The 21,736-nt window shown below is 42.1% G+C and overlaps 1 protein-coding gene across 1 annotated transcript in view; it reads right to left on the bottom strand.

Annotated features, from left to right (window-relative positions):
* The window catches only part of DNAH8 (dynein axonemal heavy chain 8), a gene marked incomplete at its 3' end in the record, with an annotated part of 273,605 nt that overhangs the window by 32,155 nt on the left and 219,714 nt on the right, over positions 1-21,736 (bottom strand). Inside the window, exons 82-84 of the mRNA XM_081294489.1 lie at positions 17,108-17,224; positions 14,880-14,981; positions 7,298-7,458 (exon numbers count right to left, since the gene is read on the bottom strand). Coding sequence (XP_081150615.1) covers positions 7,298-7,458; positions 14,880-14,981; positions 17,108-17,224 — 380 coding nt within the window. The remainder of the gene's footprint in view (positions 1-7,297; positions 7,459-14,879; positions 14,982-17,107; positions 17,225-21,736) is intronic.

The raw sequence follows: 21,736 nt of genomic DNA, 5'->3' as shown, positions 1-21,736 counted from the left end.
CAAGCATTCCCATTTCCAACTCCTCCATTAGCCCACTCCCAGGGCGGATTCGTCAAAGCCATCTCTGATTACTTCTTGCATTTCACAGAGAACAGCGGCACCTTGCTGGAGTGGGAAGGGCTGGGCTTGGGCTGGGAGCCAAGTCTGTTACTGCTTACTGCCTCCTGGTGGCTGTTGGGGGAACTGCAGAGTAAAGGAACCTTTCAAAAAGGTTCACTAAAGGCTTCACTAAGACAACAAGTGAAGGTAGAGTTCCAGGTATTTCAGAGCCCAGAGAAAAGAAGAATTAGCCTAGGAAAAGCTCACTAGGAGACCAAACATGGAGCTGCAGACAGAGGCTACTGCTTGAGCAGGCACCAGAAATGGGCCCAGATGTGCTGGGGAGAGGGATGGGCATGGGTAGGCAAGTGGGAGGGCCCCAGGGGCAGAGCAAAGGGGAAGTTAAGAACAAAGATAGGTCACAGGAGGAGGGCTACAGGTCTCACAGGTCACTGAAGGCTGTCCAGGGCTTTCTACTTGACCTCACTCATTGCAAGGAAAGATTGCAAGATCCTGACTCTCGTGTTCAGAGAAGTGAGCTTAGTTGCACATGTGGACCAGCGATGGGATGTGGCCTCTGGATGGAGTTGTGGAGAGGGTCTTGCAGACGACAGAGGCTTGCCAGGCCCTCCCAACCCACAGAAGAAGGTTCACAGCCACTGTTCTGTAGTCACTGAATCCTGTCAGTTCCCTTTTAAGATGTGTCCTGTGGCTTTGCTCCACCCCGATCTAGGCCTGCATCCTCACCCACATGGGTTACCGGGGATCTCTGAGATCGTCTAGGAAACAACACTAAGCATGCACTAAATGGGGTCGCAGAGATGGGCCTTGTCAGTGACGGCAGAGAGCTTGCATTTTATTCTAAGTGCTGTGGAAACTACTGAGATGGAGAAGAAGCAGGGGAATCACAGGTTCCGTCTGGGGCTTTTAAAGGTTGAGCTGCCTGAAAGCCATCCAAGTGGACACCACATAGAACTCCTATAAGTGACTGTGGAGACAGAGGAGAGGTCTGGACAACACCCATTGACATACAGGTATTTTAAAGGCCACCGAGTGGTGCACACCTATTATCCCAGCAACTCAGGAGGCAGAGGCAGGAGAATTGCAAGTTCGAGGTTGGTCTCAGTGACTTAGCGAGGCTCTCAGCAATTTAGTGAGAGGCTCTCGGAAATAAAAAATTAGCAACAACAAGAACAAAAAGGACTGGGGACGAAGCTCGGTGGTAAAGTGCCCCTGGGTTCCACCCCCAGTACCCAAATAAATAAATGCTATTGAAGCTGATGACTCCATTCAGGAAAGAAGGTGGAAACGACCGAGTGGAGAAGAGGCAGTTGATAGAGAGGGGAGACTTAAGGCATGGACAGTACCTGCTTCCTGAACAATGCACCGAGAGTGACCTATGGATGCTGTGCCTCCTGACCTTTTGCATTTTGCAACATATTTTGTTTCTTTGCTACAAAGTGCTTTTGCCCCTGACAGTGGAGGACCCATGGAGCTAGGCAAGGGGAGAACACATTTTTAAGAAGAGCTCCAGGCGTCTGGTGTGATGTGTGAGTGCTGAGTTCCCAGTTCCAGTTTCTCGTGGTTTCTCTGGGGTACACTGGCACCCGACAGCGCATGGCTGAACACAGCTATGCTAGGTTATACTAAGAGACAGCAAGCACATTCTTCACAGAGAAGGGCTAGAGTGGCTTCAGTCTGTCATGATACAGAGCTGGATAACTCCACACTTGCTTCTGTAACAGGTTTACTGAATGAGTTGGACTCAATATGGCATAAGGAAAAGGCAGATTCATGTTGCAGACTCTGTACTGAGTCCAGCTCACTCAAGTTGATTGAAGACTACTTTCTGTAACCCTGTGCAAATAAATATGAAAACATAGACAAGCTGGTGGCATGTACCTGTAATCCCAGCAACCGAGGGGGGCCACAGCAGGAGAATTGCAAGTTCAAAGCCAGCCTCAATGATTTAGCAAAACCTAAAACAACTTAGAGAGATCCCGTTTCAAAATAAAAAAAATAAAAAGGGCTGGGGAAGTGGCTCAGTAGTTAAAGCACCTCTGGATTCTGTCTTCTGTATCCCCCCCAAAAAATGAAATAATGATAAAAATAGATGAACCAGATAATTTTACCTTTTAAAAAAAGAATATTATTTACAAAAGTTGACTGCTAGGCTGGGGTTGTAGCTCAATGGTAGAGTGTTTGCCTTGCATGTGTGAGGCACTGGGTTCGATCCTCAGTGCCACATAAAAAAATAAGTAAATAAAATAAAGATACTGTGTCCATCTACAACTAAAAAAAATATTTTAAAAAAGAAGTTGACTGTTGTAGCAACAGAAGAATAAGAAGGATATCAAAGAGCTAGTACCACCAAAAAGCACTGGGCCCAGATGATTTCATAGAGCTCTATCCAAAGTTCAAGCTCCCTATGCTACTACCTACATACATTGTTTCAGAGCTCAGGAAAGTTCCAACATTTTTATAAAGCAAATCTAATCTTGATTAACAATTAAATCTGATAAAGATAGCATAAAAACTCTAGAACAATCTTATTTATGAATATCAATGTAAAAGTTCATGAAGTCCGTCACCACACTAAATGAATAATACATCAGGACCAAGTTGCATTAATTTCAGGAATGCATAGATAATTTAAATTAGGAAATCTGTTCATATTTTCACCAAAGTTTTAGATATTTGGGAATAATCATGTAACTATCTCCAGAGATGCTGAAAAGCATTCAACAAAATTCAATGTTCATTTGTGATTAAAAAATAAACATGCAATAATAGCTAGGAAAAGCCCGGGGGGAAGAAAGAGCAACAAGGGGACTTAGCCCTACCAGAGAGCACAACATATTGTGCAGTTTCAATTTTAAATAGACTGCTTTATAGCAAAAACAGAACTATGTACCTGTGGAAATTCTGTCTTCATAAAAGGAAGCTTCTCAAATCACTGACAATGGGTGACAGATTGCTACCCAGAAAAAGAGGAAATTTCATCCATACTTAGGACATAACAACTTCCAGATAAATATAAAAAAATGAATGCATACTGAAAGAAAACACAAATTATAACCTGATGTGGGAAAAAGGCCTCTGACTCACAGCCCAGATCTAGCAATGATGACAATGACAACAGAATTCATAAATTTGACTATGTAATAATAGAAGTACAACAAAATGATAATAACAGCTCTATTGGGCCAATGGGAAAACGTTACAAAGTCAAAATCTAATAACAACCTAAGAAAAAAATATTTACAGTGCACATCACAAATAAAGGGCTGATATCCCTAATATATAAATCAGTCTTAAAAATCAAAGGGAAGGCTGGCGCTGGGGCTCAAGAGGCAGAGCGCCTTCCTGGCATACATGAGGCACTGGGTTCGATCCTCAGAACCACATAAAATAAAATAAAGTTATTGTGTCCACCTATAACTAAAAAATAAACACTTAAAAAAAAACATCAAAGGGAAAGCCAGGCATAGTGGTGCACACCGGTAATCCCAGCCGCTCAGGAAGCTGAGATGGGAGGAACCAAACGAGAAAACAGATGGAAAATATGAAAGAAAGGTTAAAAGACACGAAGGCTAGAATGATGAGCTCTAATAGACATCTCAGAAACGTGTGGAAAAATAGATAAGGGAGAACAAAAAAGAGAAAATAAGTGATGAAATCATGACTAAGAATTCAATGAACCCAGCCAGGTGCGAAAGTACACGCCTATAATCCCAGCGGCTTGGGAGACTGAAGCAGGAGGATCAAGAGTTCAAAGTCAGCCTCAGCAATTTAGGATTTAAGCAATTTAGCAAGACTCTATCTCAAAACAAAACAAAATGAAGAAGAAAAAAAAACAGGCTGGAGATGTGGCTCAGTGTTGAATACCGAATATCCTTGGGTTTCAATCCCTGATACTAAAAAAAAAAAAAAAAAAAAAAATCAAAAAGAAAGAAAAACCTCTATTTGAGAAAAATGGGCGAACTATATACAAATAACTTTTAAGTATTTGAAAATTTTCTCCATTCAACTCAATATAAGAGAAAGATTATGCTGAGACGCCATTTCTCACTGTCATTGGTGAAAATTCAAATGCTTGACCAACACTCTGTTGATGAGATTCTGAAGAAACAGATACTCACATACCTGTAAAAGTGCAAAACAGGTGAGGGACCCTGACAATAATCCCACGCCTTGATCCTGCATCCCATCCACGATGATTTACCTCGAACATGCATCTCCAACAATATAAGAAACCTCAAGCAGAGGTTGTTAACTGAGGAACTATTCAAGATAGCAAACTACAGGAGAGTGGTTGAATAAACTATGATATGCATAACTATAAGTAGCATGCAGCTGTAAAAAATAATGAGGGAGACATCTATGAACCCATGTGGAGTGAAAAAGGCAAGACTCAAACTTCAGCAATTCTTCGTTTAAAAATGAAAGGATAATAAGGTATGTAAATGTTATGTACATGCAAAGAGAAACACAGGAAAATAAACCAGAAACTAACAAGCTTGCTTACCCATAAAGGAGGAAGGAAATGGGCTGAAAGGGGTAAGACTTCTCTAAGAACACCTTATTATCTCCTGTGACATCCGAACAATGTGTATGTTTTACATACTCAAACAATAACAAAGAGAGGAAACTAAAATATAACACAAAGAGTAAAAAGTGCATGTAACTTTATATCAATTGATGATATAACCACTCAGATAAAAACAATCTCGGTGGGATATATTCTGAGGACAAAACAAAACAAAAAAACAGCCAAGAAATCTTGACCTCCAGTTAGCAGGTCTCTTGTTGGGCTTGGTATTAGTGTATTGATTCCAAGCAAAGGAGAAAACACATTGAGGGAGAAAGGAGATGGCAACGTGGCAGGGAGAAGGCCGGAATCCTGAAAGTGAGATTATTAGTATTAGCCCATGACATTTTACAAAACACGTAATTACTTCCTGTCTGTCCGCCAAGAGGGCCTACAAACAGATGCACATGTGCACACTCACACAGAAAGAAACAGGTATGGTTATATGTGCATGTAGCTTAAGAGATGCAAAATACAGAGTTATAAATATAGAAAGAGAACTAGGAAATGCAATAAAAAGTTAATTGGTGAGCCTCCGGGGAGGGTGTATGCTTTTGGGAGGGCTTGTAATAGTTCACAATAGAAAGCCAAGGGCTGACTCTACCATTACCTCTAGTCCCATTTACTCTGTTGCTGTGTTTCTCTGGACTTTTTCTGGCTCCAGTTCATCTGCACTGAGAGCTGGTGATCAAAGCTTCCCATGGTGTTCATGGCAGAGGAACACCATCCCTCTAAGTTGGGGTGAGATGGCTTCCACTTTGTCTCGCCTGCTCTTTGGGAGGATCTGCAGGGCTCTACAGGGTCACATTCTCCAGGAACCAGCTTCCAGGACTCCTCAGGCTCTTGCCAAGGGAATTGGAGTCCAGAGCCCTCAGACGTGGACATTTTCAATTACAAGTTGATAAGTGTTTAGAGACTTGTCAGCTGTTTTTTTTTTTTTTTTTTTTTTTTTGGCCCGCTTGTATGAAATCATGAGATCACTCTATAGACTACCCCCACTGATCAGATCACAGCCTACAGAAATGAAGTATCACTGAGTCAGTCCACAAACGCATCCTGAGCATGAGGCACTGTTATAGAGGTGGAGACTCAGAGGTGAAAATGGACAAAAGTTCCAGACGCAGTGGAATTTATGCTTTAGTGGTAGCTGACAGACGATAGCAAATAAGTATTTAAAACACAGAGTATGTCGGTTGGTGAAGAATGCTGTAGAAAATAGCAGGGCAGGAGGATAGGATGTGGGGCAGGGACTGGGGAATGGGTAACAAAAGGTGACATTTAAATAAGGACAACGGAAGACGTGAAAGGTCAGCCACAAAGATATGGGGCGGTAAGATGTTCCAGGAAGTGCAAGCGTGGCACAGGACCTCAGGAGGGCTCTGAGCAGAGCAGCAATGTGGCCTGACTCACATTTTAAAATTCTCAGCTAAAGCAAAACCCGTGCTCCCTCTTTCATGTATAAATTTATGCTCAAGCCAATCCCTGAAGAATCCCTTTTATTTCTTGACTTCTCTTCCATTCCCAGGTAACTTAATACATCCCCTTCAAACAGCTACAGCTGCCACCAAAGAGGACTGTCTTAGGATCTGAACAAAGTGTCATTAGCTGTTCGTGGGGCCCAGTCACGTCTGCATCTTGAAGATGAAAAGCATCATGGGTGAGATTAAAGGATACGGAGAGGGTGGAATCGATGTGGCATAAAGAGGCCACCAGGGCATACATTGTGCAAGGGGTGAGGCAGGTGTCTGGAGGTGAGAGGACAATCAATTGACAGCAAACCGGAACTCTTGAGACACCTGTCAAGTGTAGAGAAGCAGAAGATGGGGGGCACCCACGCCTGATTGCAGTTATTAAAATGACAATGGTGGGTGAGGGACTGAGGGAGGCACACCATGCTGACACACAGACTTGAACCTTTGACAGGTGGGCCACAGACTCAATGCCTGTGCAAAAGAGCAGCTCAGCTGGGGCTTCCTGTGCCCACCCCATGGAGCTGGGTGGTCTAGTCCAGGGTAGAGAACTCTCAAGAAGGGTGAGACCTCATCTAAAGGGTGGGTCAGAGAAGGGGCTTGGGTCTGGGAAGCATATCTTCTGTCTCCATGGGAGGAGGGACCCCATGCTGAGCTGAGACCCTGGGCTCTGCCTAGGTGGCCTGTGCTCCTGTGCTCAGTCACATGCCACCCTGGGAAGTTCATGATGGAAGGATGCAGGTGAGCAAGTAAGGGGAGAGGGTCCAACAAAGAGAAGGTCAGGCAGGTCTTCATCCTTCATCTACGCTTCCGGCCCTTTTAGACCCTATGTATGAGCATCGTATTCTAATGGATTTTTGGAGAAAGAGATAAGGAGCTGGGAGAGGACTGTCCTATCAGTGGAGAGCATCAATACCCACAACACCAACTGGCTTTATGACATGACAGAGGAGAAATAGTCAATGCATAAATTAGAGCTTTAAGGTTGTCACAAACACTGGGGCATCAGGATTTAGTGAGAGGAGAGCAGGCCAAGATGTGACAAAGTTGTAATTGGGAGACAGGAGGTGACAATATTTTTCACAGTAAAATAAAAAGAGGGGAAAGGAGAGAGATTAAGAGAGAAAATGAAATGCACAGACTTTGCCAGGCTGAGTTACAAATGACCCCTTCAAATTAAAAAATGCCAAGAACTTACGTGATATCAGCATTAGGGTGAAGCCCAAAAACTTCGGGGTTATCTAGGGATGGCAGTGACTGGATGAATTCAAAATACTGGTCCAAGGTTTTGCACACGGGGATTTTATAACCAGTATAAAAACAGAATGATGGTTCAAACATCTTCTCACTGAACCAGACCTGGAGGAGGGAGAGAAAATAAAGGAAAGAAAATTGATGAGAGTCTAAATGAAAACTGCCACTATCGAGGAGGAAGGGTCGCCTTATTTCCATTTTAATAGGGTTTTTTTATATTGGTTTTGAAAGCATCTTCACAAAACTACTGATAGAATAATTAGCACATCCATGAAGAAAAGTGAGAGGCCAGAGCACAAAAACAACTCGGGGAGGCTTCTGTTCAGCACCAAAGAAGAGATGTGCACAGTAAAGAGGATCAGGACCCAGCAGGGCTGGGAGCCATGCCCACAGGTCTTTACTGGAGCAATTAGAGAACCCTCAGCTCCACTCTGGCAGAGAAGGGGACACACTGCAGAGCCCCAGGAGGCATTAGCCACCCAGGAGGGTGTTTTCATCGTCTTGAGCACCACCCCCACCATGCAGGGCCTAGGGGCCTGTGCATGTGTAAGGTGTCACTCACAATGACACTGAGCACCGGCACAAAGCCAGAAAGCCTTATAAGCATCTACCCCCACCCTGAGCCCAGTAGCTTCCTTTGTTAATTAAGTTAGGTCCCTGTCCATCAGAAGCAATGCCTTATCACATCTTTCTCTCATTCCATGTGAATCGATGGATTATCTGTAACAAAATAGTGCGAGAACAAATACACACTCGGTGGAATAGACTTATTTTGAAAGGCAGGGGGTGATGTTGAATGCCTATGAGCTGGTTTTGAGGCAATAACTCTAGCATCTGGCAGGAAGAGAAAGAAGGGAAAGACAGACGTGGAAATGTAGGCACAGGGTCTGTTCACTCCAAGGACTGACGGGAAGGGACACTTCCTCTAGGACCTTCCCTCCACAGGCTCCTTTCAGTTCTTTTTAGATCCAGACACTGCTCTGAAATACCCTGTGTATTGGTTCTCTGTGGCTTTATTTGCTTCCATTCTATTCTATTCAACTCCTGGGCACAACGCCCCCGAGCTTAGAACCAGAACAGAATGCAGAGATGAAAAACTCACAGTCCTTTCATTCAAGGAGCCGGTGACCTAGTAGAGGGATAAGCCAATTATGGAAGAACCATAATACGAAGTGTACTAAAGTAAGAGCCAGAAGGAAATATAAATAAGCAAAGTACTAGAGAGGCTTTGAGCTGGAAGCAAGAATGGCTAGGTGGATGTCAGGTAGGGAGGTGATTTTGGAGAACAGCCTTGAAGGAGAGAATTTTTGACAGGAGGACTTGGAGGTGGGGAGGCCACACAAGCAAAGGCCCAGAATGACCGAAGCCAGAAAGGTGAGGATGTAGAGTTTGGAGGGTGTAATGAAGTTGGGGTAAACATAATGTCGTTGTAAGAGACAGGACAGGAAAGTAGAGGAGGTGAGGTCATTTTATGGATGACTGTGGATACCAGGGCGATGACTGGTGCTTATTTAAGAACTGGGGAGCAATTGAAAGTCATTAAAGGGCACAGAGCTGAGCACAGTCATTATTGAGAAAGATTAGATTTTTCATGATGTGGATAGCTTAAATTGCAGGAAGACACCCCAGGGAGGCAAAGGCCTCAGCGCACAGAAAACAAATGACCACAATGGATTCTGTGTTGTCAGATGGCAAGTACCTAAAAAAGCAAAATGAAGCTTCTTCCTGGTTTATGATTACTTTATTAACACACACACACAGGGCTGGATCCAACTCACACAGGGACAGGTTTCACCAAATGTGGAGGCTCTTTTGGGGTATGGACAAAAATACAGAATATGAAATCTACTTGGAATTACTTTGGGAGACTCTTAACAGGTACCTATAAAATGTGGATTCTACAAATTTTGTGGCAGATGTAGGCTATGACAGGATATTTAAGAGAAGAGGCTCATTGGAAAGCCCTCTGGTCACTTGGGGATGTGCCCTTGAAGAAAATAGTGGGACCCTGCCCCTTCCTCCTCCTCCCTCTCGTCCTGGACATCCTCAAACATCCTCACTCCACCACACACTGTCCACCATGACCTGCTGCTCCACTCGCCACAGGCCCAGAGCAATGGGGCCAAGTGACCATGGACAATAGCTGTCAGCCAAAATAAACCTTTTTTCTTATAGGTTGATTAGCACAAGTATTTGCTACAGCAATGGAAAGATGACAGCAGCCATCCTTGAATGAGAACATGAAAAAGTTCTGCCGCTGTTAGTTGTTGTTGTTGTTGTTTTAACTGTAGTTTTTTTTTTTATTGGCACATTATAATTATACAAAATAGTCTTTGTCCCCTGCTAGGTTTTGAAGAGACACTCTGTAAGATGCCAAAAAAACAGAGCAAACGGGGGTCCAAAGATGAGCCCCAAAGTGAAAGTCACAGGGACATGGGATCTGACTTAAAAACACTCATTTATAATTGAACAGCTTCCCATAGTAACTCGGGATTCCACGGCAGGGGAAGTGGCTGCAGTGTGGCTTGGCCAGCAGAATAGATGGCAAGAGTGAGGCTGGGGACGGCTAAGACAGAGGAAGGCAAGACAGGGGCTCTCTACAGCCTGCTCAAGAGGATTCTGCTGCCAAGTTCATGTGGGAACCTTATGTCCTTAGAGCCAGAGACCCAGCCTCAGCCCTCTGCTTATGCGCGGGGGGGGGGGGGGGGAGGGTCATCTAGAACAAGTCAAATCTACACAGAGGCACGAGGAAGGTGAAGGAGGCAGGAGGTTGGGGGTGACGGGTGAAGAGCAGGTGCAGGGGGAATAAGTGAGTGGTCCAGTCATGGACAGAGAACTGTAGCCACCGAAGGGCCTGAGGGAGGGGACAGAAAGAGCCAGGGAAGCTCCTCAGGAGAGAAAGGATGGAATGGTAGTGAGATGAACTTTTCATTTAGGGTAGGAATTGCTGAGGACCCAGGTCACAGAAACCAGGATCTGATGGTATAGAGAGGATCTAACCTGGTGGGGAGCCAGCTGCTGTTCCTTGGGGGCAGCCAGGACAGGATGGAGAAGGCACTCTGAGATCTAGACCAGGGAGTCTGCATGCCCATGACCAAGACACATCCCGTGTGTGCTTCCCCCAGGCCAGCCTGGGCCCTGGGGAATGAAGAATCTTGGGCCTCTGGGAGGGGGATGAGGTCTCACTCAGTTGCCCCAAATGTCAAATGTTGGGCTATGGAGAAGGGAAGAGCAAATTCAGAAGGCTAGGGACAGAGAGGGGACTTGGCCAGCTTGAGATCTGCAGGTGGAGCAGGCTTCAGAGCAGCGAGCAGAGCTCCCTCCCCTCCCTCCTGCACTCCCGGCTCAACCATTGACCTTGAAGGGACAGATTAACACAGCAGCTCTTAACTGCCCCAGACCACCAGGTGGAGAGTAGAGGGCTCTTCCACATGCTGCCTCCTTGACAGCCAACCACTGTGTTCCACACACCTCTGGGTAACACAGCTTCAATAAAACAAAGACAAACTTACAGAGGTGGTTGGCTAATCAGGACTTTTCTTGGACTTGGGTTTTCAGAAAAAGACTCATAACATGCTTTTTTAAAAAGTTGAGCTGGGCCTGGTGATACACGCTTGTAATCCCAGCAGCTCAAGAGGCTGAGGCAGGAGGATTGTGGGTTCAAAGTCAGCCACAGCAACTTAGTGAGGCCCTAAGCAACTTAGGAAGATCCTGCCTTAAAATTTAAAACAAACAAACATAAAAAGGGCTAAAATGTGGGGCAGTGGCTACCAAAAAATAAAATTAAAAAAACTGGGTACCAAAAAATAAAATAAAAATTTGAAAATGTGATAGGTTAAGGGTGGTAAAAGCACACATGCACACTTAATTTTCAGGGTGTGCTGGTGTCAGTAGAAATTCAACTGTTTTAAGTGACTACAGAAAATCCTCAGGGTATTGAGATTATGTGATGCTCACCAGCAACACACATGCATGAGTGAGTTCTCAGCACTAGGGAGAGGGGTACAGAGACCAGGAAGACTCGGCTCCTATTAAGGAGTTTACATTCTAGTGGGGAAGACAGAAAACAGCTATCAGACTCACAGATTCCCTCTCCTACTCTCTCAGAAAGCTATACTTTATCCATTCTCTTCAAACATCCCAAACTCGCCTCTCCCCACTCCTCAGCCAATGACCTTGCTTCTTATTTCTCTCAGAACATAGATGCAGCCAGCAGAAAATGGCCTCATCTCCCCATACTGACTCTAGAGGTTCCTGCAGCCACCCATGCTCTTCCCCACCAAGAGGAATGGGAGGCCCTCCTGCCAGGAAGGGAGGAGGGGAACGTGAGGGTGTCATGCAAAACCACCTGCATACATACCTCTAAATCTAAACTGGCTCTGCTTATAAAAATTATCATAATGAGCAATAGAGGTGGGAGATAAAAAATAAGGTGGAACCCAGGGGCTGGGGCTGGGGCTCAGTGGTAGAGCACTTGTCTTGTCTAGCATGTGTGAGGCACTGGATTTGATCCTCAGCACCACATACAAATAAATAAATAAATAAAATGTATCATGTCCAACTACAATACACACACACACACACACACACACACACACACACATATATATATATTATATTTTTTAAAAAAATTAGGTGGAACCCAAACAGCCCAGGTAGAAATGGAAGATACAAGTTGGAAGGTTCAGAGTTAAAGGCTATATTAAGCTGCATGCTTATGCATTATGCACCTTTCTGATTTGTGTTAAATTATTTGAATGTATTCTTTAAATATATATTTTATGTTTTGGGGATGTGTAGTTGATACTCAAATGTTACATGATCCAAACAGAACTCCCAACTTCCAGCCTTAGCTAATAAAACTCATTCCTCTGCAGCCCTTCTGCTCCTCTGGAAATCATTCCACCCTCCCCAGTTGATCAAATCAAAACTAGTAGTGATCCTTGACCCACACCACTCTCTCCCCACACACTAGATTCCATCAGCACTCTGCTGGTCGGTTCCGTGAGATGTATCCTGAAGCTGGACATGCTCAAGACCCTGATTTCAAATATATAATGTCTGAAACATCAAACTGTACCCCATGGAGATATACGGTTATTATATGCTAATTAAAAAGAAAAAAAAATAAGGTGGACATGGTGATGCACATCTGTAATTCCAGCTACTCAGGAGCAAAGGCAGGAGGATTTCAAGTTCAAGGGTACTTGGGTGACTTAGTGAGATCCTGTCTCAAAATTTAAAAATTCTTAAGAAGGGCTGGGGATGTAGCCCAGTAGTAGCCCTAGGTTCCATTCTAAGAAACACACACACACACACACACACACACACACAAATAATAATAATAATAATAAAGAGAGAGAGAGCAAGAGAGAGAAAGAAAGAAAGAAAAATTTTAAATTTTTATACACACACACTTCTCAGAGTCTTTACTGCTGAAACTTCAATTTTAGATACTCTTATAATTTTTATAATTATTCTGCCCAAGTATACTACTAAGACTTTTTTTTAAACCTTTCTCATGTTCCCTAGTTATCATATTATTATTTTCATGGCCCCTGCCCCCTTTTAAAAAAATAAGTTGCAGTGGTGGAGCAGCAAGGGCTATAATTAAAGCACAAAGTGGACCACTGTTACATTTCTCCGCTGTCAATTTCTACATTCCATTTCTATGGAAAAATGTCACGTCCCTTTATTTTAGTTTTCCCCATTCAGCTCTGATATCCACATACAGTCTCCTTCCTTCTGAGGGCATCTATTTAAAGGGACTTGCTAATGTCCTTAAATATGTATTTATCCTTGTACAATATACTTAGGTTACTTTATGGATCACATCTTATTTTTTCCAGCTGCAATCAACACTGTTTAAAGATCCATGCAGGACATCGCATGGATCATCTCTCCCCGGTGCTGCTTCGGCTACCGCCATAAGCACCTACAGTTAACTTGTCTCTTTCCCTGTGATAGATACTGACACTTGTTTCCTTCAGCTTCCCAGCACCACAAACATACTATCTTTGTTCATGGTGAGAATTTCTCTGGGACATATCCTGAGGAGTAAGATTCTGGTTCAGAGAGCTATCATTTCACACAGCTGATGTGGTTGAGCGCACACTAGCAGGCACCCCAGAGGGTGAGCACAGCACTCTCTCGTGTCCATCCACTCCATCTTGTTTTCTCAGGGTTCTTGGGCTTCTGAGGTGGACACTGAGATACACCACCTGATCCTCCTTCAGGACCCAGGCACTCACTCTCCCAGCTGTTTAGAGTATTAGCTATTGTCTGTCCCCAGGAACTGCCCTAGCAGAAGGGTCCCCTGGGAGAAGGGTGGAGGGGGCACCCAAATGCAAATCTCTGAGTTAGGATCTGTTTCCAGGGAAACCACCCAATGATGGCTGCCGTCAGCTCCTTTCCCAGTGTTGCCATCAACACATACTTTGTATATGCCTATTTGGGGACTTTCCCTTGAAATGTTCTGGGATGTATCTACCTGGGATACTTGACTTCAGCAGGTATCTCAGAAAGGTTGTACCAATTTGATCTTCGAGCACAAAGGCATCCACCTTTCCTCGTCCTTTCTAACACTTGGTATTTCCCACCTTTGTCTTATGAGAAAGCATGCAAAGACATGTTAAGGGTGCAAAGAAAAATCAGATTTTTGGTCAACCCCCAGTTTACCAAAGTATCCCAGAGGCTTGTAGCTTGTACCTGGTTGTTTAGGTTTTAATTTTGTTTTAAAAAAGGGAAAGTAAGAAAATAAAATTACAGAAACAGAGAATTAACAACATAGGTCCTAACATAAAGAACTTAACAATCATAAATACCCCTATATCTGGTCTTTTTTCCTACTTAAGTAATGTTTATTGCTTCTTTAACATGTAGAACACTATAAGAAGAGTTTGAGGTTGGTAGGTATTAGTTATAAGTATTTAACCTTGATGTGAAAACCATAATTTCCAGGTAATATTTTTCTCTAAAAAATGATTACCAATATGTTATATGTAGATTTCACTGGATTAAAAAAAATGAAAAATTATAAAAAAATTGAACACTTCATCCATTTTCAATCATCCAATTTAACAGAAGAAATTAAAAAATTTAAATTATGGTGACTCCCTCATCCATTATTTTTGGGCTTGAAGTCACCATGAATCTTGCTCTTAGAGGAAGAGGTATAGAAATGATGGCCAGTGTTTCCTCCTAGGTGAGGCACCAGGAAATGGAGAATGTGGAGGACGGGTGGAGGGAGGCCTGGGCGTGGACAGTTCACCCATACAGGAAAGGATTCCGAGACCCTTGAGAACTGTCACTGCTCTGCTCAGACCGCAGGTAGATTGCTATTTTGTTGGTAAGGATGGGGATGTGTGTGGCAGGTGCACTTCTTGGCTAATTTGTTTTTAGCAACTCTTCTTTATACTGTTCCCCCCTTAAGTTTGGCATACCCATCACAAATAAAAAGTAGGCTTGTTTAAAAAGAAAATACAATTAAACTGCCCCCATGCTTTCCTTCCCATGAATTGACTTACTCTAGCGAAGCAATTAAGCAGACGTTTATCAAAGTCATCTGTCACTCTGCCTCCATATTGTACTTCTCCAATCATGTACCGAACTGTACTCCATGACACACCCTTTATCAGAAATAAAAAAAGGATTATTCACTGTCAATCTAAACAAATAATTCAGGTTTTTCTCTATAAGAAAGGTCTGGGAAAGGGAGTGCTAGCTAGATTGTATTTAAAATGATGTGTTTTAGAATTATTCATTATCTTACATTAATACCTCTATCACATGGCTGGAACCACTATAGTTTGATCTCCAAAGAGAAATCTACAATACAAAACACCAGTGGATGTGTTGCCCATGGATTATTTAAAATTGGAAAAAAAAAGACTATTTTTCACTCTGTGGATGTAATCACCTCTAACAGTCATTACAATCATGCCAAGCTGTTACAGAGGGAAAAAGTGGTGTTTAGTGAAGAAAGGAGGAAAATCAAGTAATCAACTCTTTAATGTGCTTTCCTAGTAATATATTTTCTGGAATCAGTAGGAGAACAACTAGAAAAGTATTTATTCACAAGGTTTTTCTACAATGCACTCTTTTGCCATCTCAATCTGTGAGCTAAAACTACATCTAAGTGTTCATTAATTTTGATATCAATCTCATACTGGCAATATATTTTGGATAGTAACAGTTATTTTATTTTTGTTACAAAAAAAAAAGAAAGAAATTCTCCATACATTTGGGGTAGGAGAAGTGAGGGTGTCTGATTCTTATTTTTATTCTTGGTTAAAATTTGATTTTTCAGTTCAGTTGCCTTTTAAAGCAACTATTTCCAGGTAACTATTGCTTATACCAACATGATAAATAGCCACAGAATCTGAACCCATACAATACAATTTTTCATCAAACTGCCGTACTCTTAATTTACTATCCCTTTGATGGTTTGGTTCTAGTGATCCCTCCTGTCCAGGTTAACATTCATCACGCTCCCTAGCACAATCCTGTCACTGTATTTACCTTGAAGGCCTACTGTGGAAAGGAAGGCAGGACAGACGGAAAAAGTGACATTTATACATACACTATGCATTCACAAATACCAACCCACTTGCTCCTGACAGAATCCACAGCCACTTTATAAATGAGGACACAGGCTCCAACGTTCATTCACTTGCCCAAGATCTGGAAGAACCAGATCTCCAACCCTTTAGAACATGGGTGATGGAACAACTGGGTTTTCATTCTCTGTGAGCTTGAGGACATCTCCTGTCTGTCTTTTCTGGTCCTCGTCAGTAAAACCGGCCTCTCAGTAAAGTCTCAGAGGGCAAAGACAAAAATGAGGCTTTGCACAGGAGCACTTTGAAAACTACAAAGTGCCATACAATTTTGTTAAAAAAAATTTTTTTAGTTGTAGGTGGACCTTTATTTTATTTATTTATTCTTATATGGTGCCAAGAATTGAACCCATGGGTTAAGTGCTCTATCAACTGAGCTACAACCCCCAGACCTGCCACAGGATTTTTAGCAATGACCACTGTTAGATTTTTTTTTTTTCCTGTGCTGGGGCTGAAACCAAGGGCCCTACCACTGACCCACACACCCCAGCCCAGTGACCACCATTCGGAATCAAGGCTATTTATATGAGAAAGCGAAAGCTAACATTAGACTTCAGGGGGGGGGGTTGTGGCTCAGTGGTAGAGTGCTTCCCTAGCATGTGTGAGGCACGGGTTTGATTCTCAGCACCACATATAAAATAAATAAAATAAAGGTCTGTCAACAACTAAAAAATATCCAAAACTAATAAGTGACTTAAGGTGAAATAGAAAGTTGCTGGTGGACTGGCAGATAACATCTTCTCTTTTAAGGAGACGCAGTCAGGACAGAGAAGGCAAGTTTGACTGAAGGCAGGCCTCCTCTAGCATTGCCCTGTGGCACCTGGAGGCAGCCATGGGCAGCTTCAGGTATGAGTTTGTTATGGAGGAAGCGGGAGAGGCTGGACCAGCACACAGCTGATCAGAGCCACCAGGCCCCTGGAAAGGGTGTGGGGGAGCCTCAGCAGGCTCACTCAATATCACAAGTTGCAATTAAAAAAAAAAAAAAAAGAACCAATGTAATTCTGCAATCTGTACACTCAGAAAAATGAGAAATTATATCCCATCTGATTCAAATGTATGATATGTCAAGATCATTGTGCTGTCATGTGTAACTAATTAAAACAAATAAAAAAAATAGAACAAAGAAAAGGTTCACTCACTTTTTTAATATCACATTCATCAAGGTGATTCTGAATAAACTGAATACTGGCTGAGAAGTCGGCAGAATTAAATTCATAAGGGATGTTCCATCCTAAGGGACCAAATTTCCGTCGTTCCTTAAAAACACCAGAGAAAAAGTAAGTATTGACGGGTTTTCAAAACTGTATGAATGTGATCCTTTCTTATTATTATTAAAATAAGGTATAAAATTAAAATCTTGTGATCAAGATAAGTTGACATTATCTTCAAAGAACAGCATATACAATTTTAGATACTTGAACCATTAGAAATATTATTTCATGACTCTACACTGAAATGATTTATAAAAATAAATCTCCACATATTTGCCAAGTTTATGATCATGGGTTTAAAAAAAAAGTCTAGTTCTCCAGTGACAACTCAGAAAAAAGCAGTAGGTGCTTCATAAATATTGGGTGGATTAACTGTTATCAGACCCTTGAAAAGTTTGAAATGTTAAATTCAAGAGTTTGTCAAAAATAAAAAAAATTTAAAAAATTAAAAAAAAAAGAGTTTGTCAAGTTGGATAACTCAAGCATTCAAGAGCATGAAGACTCCCTGTTAGTCTCACGTGGTAATCATGCCATTTCAGAATTTGAAAACTAAGAATTTCTGCTGTATACAAGACACATCTGTCTTAAAAATTTCACACTTCCTTCATTTTGTTCTCTCTGCTTAGCTGAAATAGTAACTAACTGGTGAGAATTGGCAAATTACCCACAAATAACCAACTGGACTCAGTTCAAATGACTCAATTGCTTTGATATTCTGGGGACCATTTTAAAAGCACCTAAGTGTTAGAGCTGGTATCCTCAGGCCCTGATCTCCCATCAAACTCCACAATGGTCCCAATGTTCTCATGCCTTCAAGTTTCCCTGCCTGACACATACCAGTCTCCATGCAAGTCCCAGTGATTTATTTGGACCTTCAATCCTAATGCCTGAGGTGAGGACCTAAGTGGGGGATAGCGTCCCTGTCCATCTATGGAAAGATTTAAATCTACTTCTCTGCTTCTTAATACATAATGACTTTTCTTTCTCTCTTCTGCTTTCCCCAACCCAAAACACACATGTTGCCGTTTTGCACGTCATTCCAATCCTTACTACACTGTCCCAAGCATCAAATCCTGAGTTATCCCAGAATTTAAAGGAATCTAAACAAACTGTAGCTTGGGCAAAATCATGGACAGCTCAGAGAAGAAATTCAGAAAGCATGAAGGTTTTAATTACTGATATTCAGGGGATGCTTTTAAAATATTAGATAAACCACTAACATTAACTTGGGTCCAGACATTCTGACCCTAGGAGATAAGAGTAAAGGCAAAAGAAGAAAGGAAGAAAAACAATTAGAAATGGAAACTGCTACCATTACTTCTTGACTTGTACTTCTTTAGGTTAGGGTAGCAGGCATCAGAGATTTGCACAATGGAACTTTCATGCCACCCCAAATTAGTATTTGATCAAAGATAGACAACCAGCCCAAGAAGAGTGAACCAGACTCCTCCTAGGGATTCAAACTGGGGGTTCAGAATTGCTACCTGGAGTTTATAGTAGAAAGACTTGTAAACTCAGGAGCTCTGAAGTGCACAGAGGCACATGAGGAGTAGAGGCCACGGCTTTACGTGGAGAGACTGTGGTCCCAGGCACAAGAGTGGGTGTCTTGGCCCTAGACTATGCCGCAGTCTTGGCTGGGCACAGAATCACGAGCCAATCAAGCAGGAACAAAACTTTATTTTGAAAAAGCCGCTAACACTCTCAGCGCCAGCAAGTCAAAAACCGGTCCTCCCACGAGGGTGTCCGACCGGAACCGCGCGCCGACCGGAACCCCCCCGTCTCCTCCCACCTCCTCCGGAATTCCCTCCTACTATCCTTCCCCAACCAATGGGAACTCTCCAGCAGTCCAGTAAAGTCCCGTAACTTGAGTCCGGTAGCAGGCCAAGGTGAACAGCGGGAGTCCAGTTTGCATATGAATGTAAATTTTAACATAATCATCTCAGTGGCTAGCTGGCGTCACTTTACAACCAAAGGTGCCATACATCGTATATATGCTTGTGGCTCCTAGCATCTGCCCCCTTCTGTTTAATTAAGCAACAAGCAATGTGGCTAGGGACCGTGCCTGGTAGGTTGTCCAATTTAACATATGGTTCTTACCCGTCATGGGAGAACTGACCTTTAGGCGTCAGCTTCCTGTCTTAGGTTGAATCCACTGTAATCAGAGCAACCCGTCGCTGACTACCGGTCCAGCATTCAGCCATGCTTGTGGATAGGCCTATGCACCAGTGGGGGGGTGAGGTTCTTGCCTCACCTCTGTTGGCCCCCAAATTTAGCCTTGGTGCCAGTGGGGGGGTGAGGTTCTTTGCCTCACCTCTGTTGGCCCCCAAATTTAGACCATCACTAGTAGAAGGGAGGAGGATACAGAAATGCCACGACACCAAGCCAATTGACGGCTCCTTTGGAAAAATTGCGTCACTGGTGACACCATCAGCAAAGATATGCCAGTATTACCACAATAAACATGGGGTGAGCTGGCAAGGAAATTGCATCACTGGTGACACCATCAGCAAAAATATGCCAGCAGTACCACAATTCGGTGCACCAGATGATATTTCACAATGTATGCAACTGATATATAGTCCAGGCAAGTTCTGCAAGCAGTTCAAATTGGAGGAGTCTATCAATATGTCCATATCCTCCCAAAGTAAATCAAGTCCTTGATAGCATTACTTGTTGAGTTATATTCATTGATGCATCAGTTTATACAGTTTACTGTGATAGCTATCATAGAAGCTGTAGTTTGGTTTTATCTCAGTCTTCACTGGAATTGGGATGGAGATGGAAATTCTGGCAATGATGGTAAAGAGACATTATCCTGAACAGAATTATTAAATATAATAAAAAGAAAAGGTGAAAGTAAACAAACAGATCTGTTAAACTCCTTTAAAAACAATCCTTAACAGCCGTTTACCAAATTTAAATTAGTAAACAAACAGATCTGTTAACCATCTTTAACAACAATCATAAACAGCTGTTCACCTAATTTAAATTAAACCATATAAATCACGTGAATAAAGAAAAAATTCGGATCCATTTTTTCATGAGCGCTCCTCATATAAGAAATATGGACATACACACATACAGACATACAACACAAAACAGAAGTGTGCACACAACATACAACACATAAGACAATAGTAAATAAAGGCCTTGTAACTATACTTAGGTGAAATCTCCATTGCAATGTTTAAAAACTCCACAGTCAAAAAAAAAAAATAAATAAATAAATAAATAAATAAATAAATAAAAAATAAAACACAGTCAAAAAATAAAACTGATCAGAAAAACATTAACCTAGGTTTGTATGAGCTCAAAAATAAAATAGAACTTTATGATGTGGAAAAATGCAATAATAAAATAGATACTGAAAAAAAAAACCTTGGTTAATCACTGTCGCAGATGTAAGAATAGCCAAGCTGGAGCTCTGGATGTCAGCTGTTATGGATTTGAGTCAAATCATCTTCTTTTTCTGTAGAAATTGTTTTAGTTAATCTCTCTGGAATCCAAATCGGTTGCTGTTCATCCTGTGGGAAAACACAGACAGCGCCCCGATTCCAGACTATCACTGGATCCGGGCCTTTCCATTGTCCTGTTAGAATATCTTTCCAAAGTACCTTAGGCTTATGTACATTTTTGGGGTACAAATGTCTTTCCGCAGCACTAAGTCCCGATGAATCTAAATTTAAAAAGTTTAGAGTAAAAAGGGTTATTTTAAGTTTATCTTTGGGGGATATATACCCCTTTCCAATTCCCTCCTTTTGTTTTAATAAGTACATTTTAATAGTTTGATGAGCTCTTTCAACTATGCCTTGTCCTTGTGGATTGTATGGAATTCCTGTTATGTGAGTAATACCAAATGATGAGCAAAATTGTTTAAAAGAGGAGGAAGTATAACCAGGACCGTTGTCCGTTTTTAACTGTTTTGGAACGCCCACAGTGGCAAAATTTTGTAAGCAATGAGCTATAACATCTTTAGTTTTTTCTCCGGCATGAAGGGAGCCCATCAAAAATCCGGAAGAGGTATCAACTGTAACATGTAAATATTTTAATTTTCCAAATTCTGGCAAGTGTGTGACGTCCATCTGCCAAATATGGTTAGGTATTAGTCCTCTAGGATTGACTCCAAGATTAACTTGTGGTAAAAATGTCACACAATTTTGACATTGTTTTATTATATGTCTGGCCTGTTCTTTAGTTATTTTAAAACGCTTTTGTAAAGTATTAGCATTGACATGGAACCTTTTATGAAAATTTATAGCTTCTTCTATTGTGGAGAAAATATGTATGTCATGTGTAGATTTATCTGCTAGTTCATTGCCCATACTAAGGGCTCCAGGCAATCCTGTATGTGCCCTGATATGACCTATGAAGAATGGATCTTTTCGGTCCCAGATTAGACTTTGTATAGCGGAAAACAAAGAGAAAACAGTAGAGGAAGGGGAAATCCTACCAGCATCTTCAAGGGAATTAATAGCATTAACTACATACTGACTATCAGAAAATAAATTAAATACAGAATCTTTAAACATCATAAAAGCTTGTAATACTGCATTAAGC

The sequence above is a fragment of the Spermophilus citellus genome (assembly GCF_964194105.1).
Source record: "Spermophilus citellus genome assembly, chromosome: 5".
Classification (NCBI taxonomy): Eukaryota; Metazoa; Chordata; class Mammalia; order Rodentia; family Sciuridae; genus Spermophilus; species Spermophilus citellus.
Note: the sequence above shows the minus strand (reverse complement) of the source record. Positions and strands in the feature narration are given on the sequence as shown.